At 45.7% G+C, this 14,068-nt stretch overlaps 1 protein-coding gene across 2 annotated transcripts in view; it reads left to right on the top strand.

The window, feature by feature from the left end:
* Nucleotides 1-14,068, top strand: part of PRICKLE2 (prickle planar cell polarity protein 2) — a 181,002-nt gene that overhangs the window by 73,030 nt on the left and 93,904 nt on the right. For both annotated transcript variants that reach the window (XM_045289881.1, XM_004702414.2), the window contains exon 2: nt 4,585-4,768. In XM_045289881.1, coding sequence (XP_045145816.1) covers nt 4,625-4,768 — 144 coding nt within the window. In that variant the 5' untranslated portion in view covers nt 4,585-4,624. The remainder of the gene's footprint in view (nt 1-4,584; nt 4,769-14,068) is intronic.

Genomic DNA, 14,068 nt, shown 5'->3' on the forward strand with positions numbered 1-14,068 from the left:
GTTGTTCCATGTGGGCTTTGTTGCTTCTGAGCTAGATGGCCGCTTGTTTACCTTCAACCTTTTAAGACCCCAGATGCTATACTTTTGTTATTATGGAAGCAGATGGCCAGGTCTTTCTTGTTTGGCAGCACTTTCAGTGGGATGCAGTGTCAAACTACCAGCCTTTAGGTTTCTAGTAAGTACAAGCCATAGACCCAGGACACCTGTTGCTTGGTGTACAAGGGGGTTACACACACACACCAGAACAAAGCTCCACTGGGCAGAGCTTTCATATTACACATTTTTCCTGCTTGGTAAAGCATAGAACAACTCGCTCTGAGTTAGTTTACCCAGTTCCATCACCTGGGAAGGTTCCCTCTGGTCACAGTGAATTTTTTTGTCAAAGCTGTTTCGCTCAAACCTCGTTGTTCTTGTGTGTGTGAAGGCCAATTGAAGAGAACAGTGTGCAGCTGTGAACTTTTTGTTTCCTGCTTGGGGAAAGTGCCACAGAAACCGTTGTGATGTTGAACACAGCTTACAAGGACAGTGCTATGGGGAATAAAACCTCAAGTGTACGAGTGGATTTCTTGTTTCAAAAAAGGCAAAATGTCAATTGCTGACAAACCTCATTCTGGATGTCCATTAACTTCCCGAACTGACGAAATGTCAACAAAATGTATGCATTGTGCTCACAGACCAACGACGGACCATTGAAGAGATGGGGACGTTATCAGTTCAGCAAATTTTAATGGAAGCATTGGGAATGAGAAGGGTCACTGCAAAATGTGTGCCTTGGGTTCTGACTGACCAGCAAAAAGAGCTTTGACTGGAAACATGCCGTGCTGTGAAAGACAGCTCTGAAGTGCCCAGACGTTTTGTTCCCCCAAGTCATTCCTGGTGATGAGACATGCTGCTATTCTTATGACCCCAAAGCAAACATCAACCAAGCCATTGGAAGACGTCATTGTCACCTCACACACACACGCACAAAGGCCTGTCAAGTGAAATCAAAGATCAAGACGATGCTCATTTGCTTTATTGATGTGACGGGGATAGTGCATTTGGAGTTCATTCCACCAGGTCAGATTGTTAATCAAGCTTTCTATTTAGAGGTTCTGAAAAGATTGCATAACAGTGTCCCACAAAAAAGGGCCTGATTTGTGGTAGACGCAGAACTGGTTTTGCCACCATGACAATGCACCTTCTCACACAGCCGTCTCAGTGGCCATTTTTTGACAAAAAACAGCATGCCTCTCTTGCCCTATGCACCTTACTCACCTGACCTCACTCCATGTGACTTCTTTTTGTTTCCATGAATGAAGAGGGTCATGAAAGGACAGTGGTTTGATGACATAGAAGAGGTGAAGAAAAAAACGAGATGTTATCTGTCATCCAAACAGATGAGTTTGAAAACTGTTTCCAAGAATGGAATCGTAGATTTGACAAATGTATTAAGTGTAATGGAGAGTATTTTGAATACATAGCTTTGAAAACAGTAAAAATACGGTTTGGGGTGGGGGGGTACCACCTCATATACCTCTACCCTCACACTCTGCTTGATTCGGAGTCACTCTTTGTTTTGTTTCCTTTTGCTTACTTGTTATCGGGTGCCCATGCGGAGATTCCGACTCATAGCAACTCCGTGAGCCCCAGAGTGCTCTCCCCCAAGCCCCAGACTCACTGCCACGGAGACAATGACGACTCATAGTGACAACCCCTACAGTTTCGGGGACTGTAACTGGTCACAGGAAGTGCAAAGCTCCGACGTTTTCCCACGGAGTGGCTGATGGTTTCCAGTTGCCAACCTTGTGGATCGCAGCCCGAAGAGTAACCACTGCACCACCCGGGTCCCAGTGAGTTCTCCAGGTTGTCCTGTTGATGGAAGCACATTGCCAGGTCTTTATTCTGTGGCGCAGAACGGTTGGATGGGTTGAAAACACCAACTTTGGCTTCACTGTTGTTTTTAGTAGTTTTTTTAATCCATGTGAGCTGAGTGTCTAAATCGGCCCCTTCACGCTCATCCCCCCTTCCCTTGTCCATCTGTTTGCTTCAGAGACTCCCTGTGGTTCGGATCCGTAATTTCGTGGTTTACTTCCTCCTGGTCATTTTCTTCTTCGCTTGAAGCTGCAGTTCCCTCGATCATGTCCATCCGACGTTCCATGCTGTGCTTTGCCCTGTCTTGCGAAATCCACGCATCTCACCTGTACATAGTCTGAGAACTGAGGTAGTACAATTCCCCTGCATTTTTTTAAAAGTGTGACTTTCTAGTAAGAAGCATTAGTTGCTGAAGAGCTTACTAAACTTCCTTTATGCACACTGAAAATGTCTTTCCATAAGTCATAAAGTGGCCTGAAAATATCTGTGACAGGGAGCGGAGGGGTGGGGATGGATCTGCCTGCTTCCCAACGGCCCCAGCCTCTTTCAGAGTAGCTGATTAATTAAAGAGTTCTTGGGCACTTGACTATTTTTTTAAATTAGCAGCCGGCTCGGGATGGAATTCCTCCCTGTCTGAGACCAGCAAACCGGGTCTGAGGGGTGCACTCTCTGGGCGGATACTTTCCACTGATGAACAGGAAGCGGGGGAATCCGAGAAGCCTCTCTGGGCAGGACTAGCCTCCTATTTCCCTTAAGGTCGTCTTTGTTTCACAGTCCAGATGTGGCACGTTTACATGTATGGTACAAAAGTCGATGGTATTTGCACACTAGTAATCGATCCACGACTACGTGTTGATGACACAAAGAAAACAATTCTGTTTGCAGTAGCATCCCAGAGAAAGTGAAAGAGGCTGTCTACAGAAGGCCTCGCAATATAGGGTTCTATTTATGTGAAGTATCCAGAATAGGCAAATCTGCATAGACCATAAAGTAGATCAGCGGTTGCCAAGGGCTACGAGCAGGGAGATATGAGAAGAATATTATTGCTACTGGGCTCAGGTCCCTTTTAGGAGGATGAAAATATGCTAAACTTAGGTCATAGCAACTGTTGCAACAGTCTATGAACACGCTAGAAGCCACTGAATTACACATATTAAAATGGTGATTTCATGTCCTCTGGATTTTATCTTAATAAAACTGTTTTTAGAAATAAGTATTAGGATTCTGGGCTCCTATGTGCCCTGTCTAAGGCTTTCCTGAGCAATCATAATGATTGGCATATCCATCGAATATCTCATTATGTTTCCCTCCCATTCTTTTCTTCTGCTTTCAGATATGATTGGTAGAAACTACAATTGCTTGTGTTGTGGGCATCAACCTCTTTTGTTTCTCCATCATATGTACAGCAGTGGATAAGGGAACAACTGGTAACCTCAAAAGAGGATGTTCAATTTTAGGGAGAGATTTTAATCTGTGGCTGTTATCTTTTGCAGTAACACACACACACACACACACACACGTGTGTGTGTGTGTGTGTGTGTATACACTATAGATAAAACTACCAACACTGGGAAAACTTGAGTTGCTAATTAAAATTTCCAGCCTAGAGGAATCTCTAGTAGAGGTAAAAATACCTTTCCCATGAGACCTGAGGGCCAGGTATGTTTAGTGGGAATTTTAGTGAAGAAAATTTCATTTTAAAACCACTTCATTTGTTCCCCAAGGTTCTAAAAATGTGCTTGGCATATGTGTTACTATGTGGTCACTACCGTATATACTCGTGTATAAGCCACGTTTTTCAGCACATTTTTTATGCAGTTTTGTGGTAAAATTAGGTGCCTCCACTAATATTTGGGTTGGCTTATACTTGAGTATGTATGGTATATACCAAAAAGGAGCTTAGAAAATTGTGGGAAATTTCTACTCTTTCTTTATAATTCCATTTTTCCATGAGCTTTTTGAAGTTCCTTTATATTAATCAAAATAATAACCTTTAAGTTGCTGTCAGATGGAATTGATTCCGACTCATAGAGAGAGAGAGAGAGAGAGAGAGTGTGTGTGTGTGTGTGTCAGAGAGAGAGTGAGAGAACAACAGGAGAGGAGAGAGAGAGAGAAGGGAGCACTACAGACTACAGAGTTTGAACGGCTGTGGCGTTCAGTGGCTTCACCAGGTGTTTTTCTGAAGTGCCTCAGGTGGATGTCACCTGCCAACCTTTTGGATAATAATTGAGTTGCTAACAATCATGCCACTTTGAAACTCCATATGGATGCGTGGGGCTGCAAAGAGGTTGTGGGGAAATTCCACGGCCTTTGCCTTCCATTTCCCTTTGAACTTTTTGAAGCCTTCTTGCATGTATTATGCCTTGTAAGTTACTCTTACAGTCCGCAGACTTGTGATCACTGTCCAGATTCACCCTTCTGCTCGGTAAAATGCTGAGAGCGTGTGTGCGCTGCGCGTGCGGGTATGGATACATTTCCTTACGCAAAACTTGCAGACCGAGTTGAAACCTCCTTCGCCATCTTCCCTGGTCGCCCCTCGCCTTTCCAGTTGTTTGCACTGGAGCGGGGCCACGCCTTCTCCAAAGCTAGGCGATGCTGGGGGCTTTGTCTCAAGCCTGCTGCCAAGGAATGTGTTTATGGTTTCACCTGTAAGGGCAGGGGGCTGGCAGGCCTCCTGAGAACATGGGCTCCTCTCGCGTCCATCTCACCTCCCCCCTTTGCCGCCTCCAGGAAGATCTGCCTGCACTGCAAGTGTCCCCAGGAGGAGCACATGGTGACAGTGATGCCGCTCGAGATGGAGAAGACGGTCAGCAAGCTCATGTTTGACTTCCAGAGGAACTCCACCTCCGACGATGACTCCGGCTGCGCCCTGGAAGAGTATGCCTGGGTCCCGCCGGGACTGAAGCCTGAGCAGGTACTGGTCCTCCGAGCGAGGGTGACCGTGGTTTGGGCTTTTACCTGTGTCTCGTCCTTTCTTCCTCATTCCCGGATAAAGGGCAGAGTTGGCGTGGCTGATTCAGAGAGTGGTCGGGGTCCTCGTGGGGAATGGGGAAGAGAGAGGGGCGTGTTGAGTAGCCGGTTAGCTCATTTACTCAGTTGTGGCCTTTGCTGACTGTTAACGGGAGGCTTCTTTAACAAGGACTCTGACACTTGGAGACCAAGCCTCTCAAAGTGATGATTCTATGAGAGGAAGTGTGGATTGGTTGTCTGCTTCCCAGTGAGATCTGCTGTGTTTAGACATGAAGATGGATCTTGCTTCACGAAGACAGACATTGGCATTGTGTGACACATCTTGGCCCTACCCAGAGGCTGTCAATACGATTGGCTCGATTAGAAGAACTTGGCTTCTGTCTGTTTCACTGCATTTTTATCAGTGACACACAGCCTCTGCTTTGCATTGCTTGATGCTCAGAATGTTTTCTTCGCCCGCCCTCACGTTGGCTTAGCAGCAGCTTCTGGGTATTTTTATAATCTTCCCCAGGAGCCTTTGAGAGATAGCAGAATCTTAAGCTTCTGACCCACGATTGCCTTTCTCTGACACACAAAATTTATTTCACTGGAGATCTCGTCTGTACCTGGCAAGATGTTTTGAAGCTTCCACAGCTGTGGCAGTTTTAGTCAGGAACCTTCAATGTGATCCTGCTGTTACGAAGGAAAGGAATAAATAAATAAATAAATAAATAAATAAAGCTCTGTTTAATTGCATAATTAAGGGAGACCCAAGAATGCAAAGGCATCTTAAAGAGTAGTACCCTGATATTACCTCTTTGATTAGGCTTTCCTCGGGTTCTTCTTCCAGTATGGAGGTTGCACATTGGCAGAGGACATGGGGCACACTGGTTGGATTTGTACAGCCAGCTGAGTTTGTGTCTTTTCTCTTTCTCCTTCCATTTGCATTTCCTGCTGATATTTAAAAAGTAGGCATTTTCAGTGAAAAGTGTGTATTTCTGTCTTTGAAACGTCGAGGGTCTGCAGGCATCGGGATCTCCTTACTACCAGGATAGAATTAGTTGGAGCTGAGGGCTAACCGTTCATTTGAGACAGAATTTGATGCCGGCAAGCCGTCTCTGTCCCCACAGCGTCGTCTCATCCTCTTGTGTCACCTTCACCAGCCCTGTAGGCATTACAGTTCTGTGATCCCTGTTCTGATTCCTACGACAGAGAAAATACCTCAGGATAGAAGCATCCGCACAGGTTCCCCCTGCGAATGGAGGATGGAGTACAGCACTGAGACAGACATTGGGCTATCAGCAGGGGAGTCAAAGAACCTACGTTTTTTAGATTGAGTTGATGGCTTTTCCTGTTCTCTTTTTGGGTTGAAGATAGTGTTATTAAATAATTTGTTTCAGGAAAGGGAGATAAATTTGGCTGAATTTTTGTGGAAACGTACATGAGGTGGTGAGTGATTGAATATCTTTGTTCAGCATTGCCTTTCTGCAGCCAGTACTTGAACAGAGAGTTATTCACACCTACATACATCTGTGAACTTGTTTCATTTTGTGACTAACCTCATTTCCAGCAACATCTTAGAGAAAAAAAACCACCCGTCTTTTGATCACCTGATAGGTATTGCTTCCTGCTATCCTGGGCCCTCGTTTCTCTAAGTCAGGCTGTCTGCAGAACCCAGTGGGTAGAGGCTACTGTATGACCATTAAACAGCATTCCATGATACTCTGATTGACAACCAGTGCTCTACTCTCATGGGCCCAAGAGAACAGAAGCTGAGAGTCTTGGTGTGATTTACCAAATCCAAAAGTGAGAGATTATGGTATGTGGCAGGGGGATCCCTGAGTGACACAAATGTTTAAGTACTTGACTGAAAGGTTAAAGGTTCAAAGCCATCTCGAAGTGCCTTGAAAGAGAGCCCTGGTAATACACCTCCACACAATCAGCCCCTGGCAACCCTCTGAGCACAGCCCCACTGCATGGAGTCAGCATCAACTCAAGAGCAACTGCTTTTGTTTTGTCTTAAATGTTATTTTGGAAGCCATTCACCGTGAATGACTGTGTCAGGCAGGGTAATCTAGAGAAACAAAACCAGGACACGTATGATTATATATGTACATGGATAGGTGTATACAACCAGAAGGAATATAACAGTTAATTAGTCCACATAGCAGTAGAGAGGGCTCACACTCAGTTCAACTCACTTTCGTGGAGCAATTAATATATTTGAAGTTCTTCAACTCATGTGGACTGCCAGGTCTAAAGTCAAGGTAGCAAACAGCAGAGTCCTCCCTGGGGCAAGGCAGGCAGAGTCTGTCCTCAGGCAGCAAACAGCAGGGTGGGTCAGCAACAGTCAGTAGCTTGGGAGCTTAGTGAAACAGGCCCTGGTGGGATATCGAACTCAAGCAATGCAACGCCACAGGGTCCACCAGCCTCAAGCTCAAGCAATAAAGGGCCTCAACCTCTAGCAACATGATTCACGGATTGACTGGGCCCACCGGTGGTGTAGCTCACAAGTGGAAGCCGAGAACTAGCTAAAGCAGCAACATGCTGGTCCAATCACCAGAGAGCAAGAGAGAGGGGCGGCCCTTGCAGAGTCATTTATCTCTTTGCCCTCCAATCAAATTGCGACCTGATTAATCCCACCTATTCCTATTGGCCAGGTTGGCACAATAAACCTAACTATTACAATGACTTTGGGAAGTACAAGCTTGTACTCTCTTTGACTTGCTGTGAGTGACTGATGGTTTTAGCAAAAGTCTTGAATAGCGCTAAAGGAAAATGTATTTTTTATCTCTTAGAATTCTGTTGGTTTTTTCTTTCTTTCTGTGTTTTTTTTTTTTAGTAAAGACAGATTCTTCTCCCTATTCCCTAGCCATACCCAAACCTCTCTGACTCACATAACTAGAAAGGAAAATTGCCCTCCAGAGAGAGACTATCTCTTCAAGTTACTTAAGAGCTCTGTACTTATCTAATAAAATACAAGCTTGTTCTAAAGGTGTTTGAAGGAATCATGGTGTGTTGAAGGAATAGGCTTCAAATTTTCAAATTATAACTTCTCTTAAAGTCTGCTACTTAGGGAATTGGCTGTGTTATTGCTGTTGTAAGGTACTATCAAATTGATTCTGACTCAGAGTGCCCCTGGGTACCACACAGGGTACACTGCCCAGTCCTGTACCATCCTCACAATCATGCCTCTGTTTGAGCCCATTGTTGTAGCCACTGTGTCCATCCATCTCCTTGAAGGAGTCACCCTCGTTGCTCAAATAGAGGGTCTGTGAGATGGTATCTAGCAGCAACAACAAAAGCTATCTAATATCGGTCTATTATTGGAAAAACCCAAGTCCCTCAATGCTTTTTGCTAATAAGACTTCTCATGTTTAATGTCATGTTTGTAGTCTGATTTGAAGAGAGTCATTTTTTTTCCATCAAGAGAAATTATAGGGAATGTTAAAATGCTTTGTGCTAGAGCAAAGTATGAAAGGCTAGTTAGAGTTGAAAGTAATGTCCTTTCATTTTTATTAGAAATCTTTCATTTAACTTTCTGAGATCGTGGAGTTGGTAATATACCTTAAGGTAACCCTCTGCCTTATTCTATTTCTTCTAAGCAATACTTTCAATTTAATATAATGCCTATGGAAGTCACCTCCCATTTAGGGAACTGTTCTTGAATCTGGGCATTTAATTTTATAAGAATCAGCACCCAAACCCAACTTTTAAAAAGCTGTGGGGAAAATAATAACCAGGCGCTGCCAGAAAAGAAAGGCGTTTGTTGTGTTTTCTGACAGGTGCACCTAGAACCAATCAGGAAAGTTCCTCAAGTCTTTGCCTTCACTCACTCCAAATATGGCGTCTAACATATCCCGAAAGCTCTACTGTGCTCCCGACTCACCATGAAAAATCACCTACCAGTCTAGTTTCCATTCAATGCCACAAAGCATTAAAAGCATGTGCCCTGTCTCCTCTAGAGATACTCTGGTGATGAATTTACAGTGGAGGGAAAGCTTCTGGAAGAATCTGGAAAATATTAATAAGCTATAAGACTAGGTGAAATCCATGGTAGCACAATTGCTCAACGTTCGCACAATTGACACGTTTGGGATATCAGTTCTTTGTTGTGGGGGCTCTCTGATGTGCGGGAGGATGTCATATAGCTTCCCTGATCTCTATTGAGTGGTGACAACCAAAAATGTCTCCAGCCATTGCCAGGCGCCCTTGGAAGGGGACACTCTAATTAAGAACCACTGTGTAAAGGTGGTATCTTTACCTCCAAACCCAAAGGATCTTTCAGCACAGTCTGGCCCAGTCAGGAGGAAAAGAGGAGCCCGGTTAGTGGAATGGTAAGTGATCGGCTACGAACCACAAGCTCAGGAATTCTAACCCGTCTGCCGTGTGCTCCTCTAACAAGTGGGGTTGCTGTTAGGGACCCTCGAGATGGTTCTACCTCATGTGGTCCTGAGTCCAACAGACTGAAACATCGCCTGACACTCAGTCTTTTGTTTGAGCTCATGGTTGCAGCCACTACCCGAGCCCATCTCACTGAAAGGCTTCGTCTTTCTCACTGATGTCCGTCTCCAGGGACTGGTCCTTGCTAGTGACATGTCCAAACTATACTTCTAAGGAACATTCTACTGTACATCTTCCCACACAGATCTGTCTGTTGTATTGGCAATGCATGGTACAGTCCATGTTCTTCCCCAACTCTATAATTCAAAAGCATCAGCACTTCTTTGATCTTCCTTATGCATTGTCCAGCTTTCGAATGACAATACCATGGCTTGGATCAGAGACACCTTAGACTTCAAAGGGACATCTTTGTTGTTCATTTGCATGTTACAAGTTGTTAAAGAGTCTTCCTCTAATCCCGATGCCACCTGCTTCTTCATATAGTCCAGCTGCTTGGATCATTTTTTCAGCGTACAGATTACGTAAGCATGGTGAGAGGGTAGAACCTCGACATCGCCTTTCTTGATTTTAAACCACACAGTATCATCTTGTGCTTTTTCCAACGGCCTGGCTACACCAGTGTAGTATCTCCCTAGGAACTCCCAAACTTTTCATAGCGTCATGTAGTGAGCACACATTGGGCTGCTACCCACAAGATTAGTAGTTCAATAGCATCAGCTGCTCTGTGATAGAAGGATGAGGTTTTCTAATCCCATAAAAAATTCAAGTCTCAAAAGCCACAGGGGCAGCTCTATCCAGGTCTAAAGGGTCGCTATCGGTTGGAATTGATTTGATGGCATTGAGTTTGGGGTTTTTTGGGTTTTTACAAGGTTGCTATGAGTCAGAATTAACTGGACAGCATGTAGTAACAATGACAAGACAAAAAGGGTGACTTGATGCAGCAAACATTTATTGAGCATCCACCCAGGGTACGCTCCAGGACCGCAGTTACAGCCATCAAGGTGGCTGAGGGCTGAGCCGCTCACAAGGTGTTGGTCCCACATCTCCTGCTCATGCTGCCGGAACAGAGTCAGCTGTCCAAGGCAGGTCCTGCCACGCCTGCTGTGTCAAAAGAAGAGAGGTAGCGTGAGGTGCAGTCTGGGGGAGAAATCATCTTTTTGCTCTCCAAATTATGAATAGCCTTTCCCTCATGTTTAATGGGAAGAAGTGCTCAGAGGAGGGTGAGTGGGGCAGAAGAAGAATAGAATGTTTGAAAGCAGAAAACTCCCTCAGAATTCCAGCAATCAAGGAAATTTGTGTTTTCCAACCATTATGTGTATACAAGTACTTTTCTATCTAAAATCACTGTGACCGCCGAGTGCATTTCAATGCACAGTAACCCTATGGGACAGAGTGTCACTGCTCCTTAGGGTCTCCAAGACCACGCATCTTTACAGAAGTAGGACGCCATCTTCATCTTTCTTCTGAGGAGTGACTGATGGATTTGAACCCCTGACCCTTCTGTTAGCAGTCTAACACTTGACCCACTGGGCTAGCATTCTAATGGGTAGGGAGTCTAAGGATGTCAAAAACCCTGATAAATGACAGAGGATCCTGCATCCAGCATGCCAAGAGCACCACCAGTGAGCCATACTGAGCGGATGACTTTTTTCCCCATGATTTGTGGTGTTGCAAGTTTTCTGCTGTATTGTGTAAAGCATCATCCACCCACCCTATGCCTGCTGTGCACCCATCTGTGCCTCTCCCCCATGAAGCCGTCTACAGGTGGGTGGAGTGGTCACGTATAACCCTCTCTAAGGCATTGCTGCATTATGCCAAATCGCCATCCGAAGGCTGTAAGTGGTGCATCCTCTGGATGGTTACCCTTCCCTGGAGACGTGTCGATGTTGTTTCATGAGTCCACCTACTCCCTGTGCAGTGAGAAGTCTGAAGAGGCCATGGGATTGCTTCCCCTGCGTGAGTGTCCTTTCCAGCAGTGTTTCAGGTACTCCAAGGGTCCATGAAGTGTTCTCAAAAAGAATGGCCCTGAACCCTTAGTCTCCCAATGTTAGTCATTTGCCGTAACTTAACTGCTCATTCACTTAGGGGTGGATTCGTTTCCTCGGGCTGCGGACCGCCTTGCCACATTCTGGATGACTGACAACCACAGAACTCTGTTCTCTCCGAGGTCTGGAGGCCAGATACCTAAAATCAGGGTGGCAGCTCCCTCAGTTTTCCGCTGGAGGCTCCGAGGAAGAATCTGGGCCAGGTCCCTCTCCTCACTTCCAGTGGGTGCCAGCAATTAATCTCAATGTTTCCCTCCACCATCGCATGGCTTTTCCCCGTGAGTGCCTCTCCATGGCCTCTTGATGTCCCGCTCGCTGGATTTAGGGCCCACACAAATCGAGTAGGATCTTAGCTTAGCTCAGCTGCAAAGACCCTCTTTCCAATCAAGTCACAGGCTGAAGCTCCACAGGACGTGAGTTTGGGGTGGCCACCGTTCAACCCAGTGTCCCTGGTGATTCAGTGGTCTGCAAGACTCCACTTCCACTTCAGACAGTAGCCAGAAAGATGAAGAAAAGCTCAAAGGATCATTGCCCAAATTTTACTTTTCAAACTATGCTACCATATGTGGCAAAGAGATATAATCTACTATACTTAGGAATGGGTGGATTCGTTGTTTGGAGCCCTGTGAAATACGAAACTCCCTCCTGAAAGTGCTCTATAGAGTTGTTGTAGGGACTATTCCTCATGTGCCCCGTGTCAGATCTCTGCCCCCTAAATACAAGGTCGGATCCTCAGTGACATGCTCCTTAGGGAGCCCTCTCACCTGCCTTATTAGCATGTCATCAATTTACAATTAGATCTTATGGGTGTCATTATCTGTTTAATATCAGGATCCCCGACTTTGTTAGAAGGTCCAGGAGGGCAGCGATGGTCTCTACTCTGTTCCTAGAACCCCCAACTCCCCACATCGTGTCTAATGCATGGCAGTCACCCAACAGATATTAAGGAATATCTGCTGAATGGGCAAATGACAGGTGTCCTGTGTAGAGCCAGAAATGGTCAGGTTTTCATCGCATTGAAAAAATAAATCAGTTACATTTTCTTCACATGTGAAAGCTTATCCCATGTTAATTATCCCTGTTTCCTCTACTGTTCTTGAGGGCATATGTTCCAAGCAGTTCCCTCTTAATCCCAACTGCGTCAGAGACTTCTTGGGAAAGACCGGGGTTTGGAGCAGGAGGGGAAGAGTGGAGGTTATGAAGAAACCCACAGTGTTTCCAAACCAGAGAATGATTTGTGTCCTGATCCACATCTGGGAGCTGTTGGGGGTCCCAGTGAAGGAAGGCAGTGTGGCCCAAGGAAAGAACCTGCCTTCTGGAGTCAGGCAGATTCGACTGCTCATTCTTCTCTTTCAGGCTCCAAGAACATCTCCAGTTTCCCTTTAGGAATTCAACTTTCACTGAACACTTGCCAAGTGGCTACCACCACTTGTAGCACTTTGCACAGATCCCCATGTTTAATTCCAAGTCATTGTGGCCTTATCGGGCCTAGTGGATTTGCCTCACCTAGATTCCAAGCCTTTAAGGAAACAGATCTCCACATCTTTATTCTGCAGAGCAACTGGGTTCAAACAGCTGACCTTTCGCTTAGCAGCCACGTGTTTAACCACAGGGCTCCTTATGAGGGAGCGACTGCTATCCTAGCTTTAGAGATGATTAAAGCAAGACTCAGAGAAGTTAAAGAACTTCCCTAAGATGACAGCTAATGCATAGCAGAGACAGATTCCATCCTGCCAGTCTGTTTCTTGAGCTTTTGTTGCTGAACCACCAAGTCGTTTTTTTCTCAGATCGGACCCTGCGTACCGTGGAATGAGACCCTGCCTTGGCCACGGTCATTCTGCTGTGCCTGAGCCTGTCTTGAGGCCAGTGTGTCACTTCGTCTCATTGAGAGTCTTCCTCTCTTGCTGATTCAAAGTCTTGCCCACCTGCCTTCTAAGGAGGGTTCTGCACTTCTTCTCCGCCAGATGTGTTTGTTCTTCTGGCAGCCCACGGATTTGAATATTCTTTGCCAATACTCTAATTCAGACGCATCCATTCTTCTCCAGTTTTCCTTAGAAGTGCCTATGAGGCGCCTGGAAGTACCATGATGGTGGTCAGGTTCACCACAATCCTCAAAGTGACAGCTCTATTGTTTTAAACTTGAACGAGGTCCCTAAGAGCAGATTTGCCCAAGGCAATACATCGTTTGATTTCTTGACTGCTGCTTCTATGGGCTTTGATTGTGGAGCCAAGTAAAATGGAATCTTTGACAACTTCAAACGTTTCCATTGATCATGATACTGCTGTTCCAGGTACGGATATGCTGTTGTCTTATGTTGGGGTGTAATCCCTTCTGCAGGCTGTAGTCAGGGATCTCCATCAGTACATGGTTCAGGTTCCCCGTGTCAGCTGCCTCTCACAGGGGGTGAGAGAGTCTGTGTCCGAGGCTGACGCTGTGCTCTTTAGGGAGTGCCCCTGCGCTCAGCGGCCCTCTCGGCCACTCAGAGCCTCGGAAGCACTGCCCCGGGCTGCAGACTTCTCGAGCCTGCAGCTTGCTTTTTCATCCTGAGGAGCATGGCAGGCATGAATCCGAGAATTAAAATTTGTGGGAAAGAAATGATCATTGCTTTGTCCCAGTTCAACCCTTGTCCTCTTAAACTTGTGGGCTGACCTGGGCCTGCGGGAGGGAGCATATATCAAGTTCCTAGTGACTGCATGCAGATGCTGCCAAGAAAACAATTGTTTCTCTTGTTTGAGAGGAGACTTTCGACTCCTGTAAATATCTACAGCCTCAGAGACTCAAAGGAGCCGTTCTACTCTATCCTATGAAACGGAAT

The sequence above is a fragment of the Echinops telfairi genome, unplaced genomic scaffold, assembly GCF_000313985.2.
Source record: "Echinops telfairi isolate 266 unplaced genomic scaffold, ASM31398v2 ScPeMD7_31;HRSCAF=116, whole genome shotgun sequence".
In the NCBI taxonomy this organism is placed as follows: domain Eukaryota; kingdom Metazoa; phylum Chordata; class Mammalia; order Afrosoricida; family Tenrecidae; genus Echinops; species Echinops telfairi.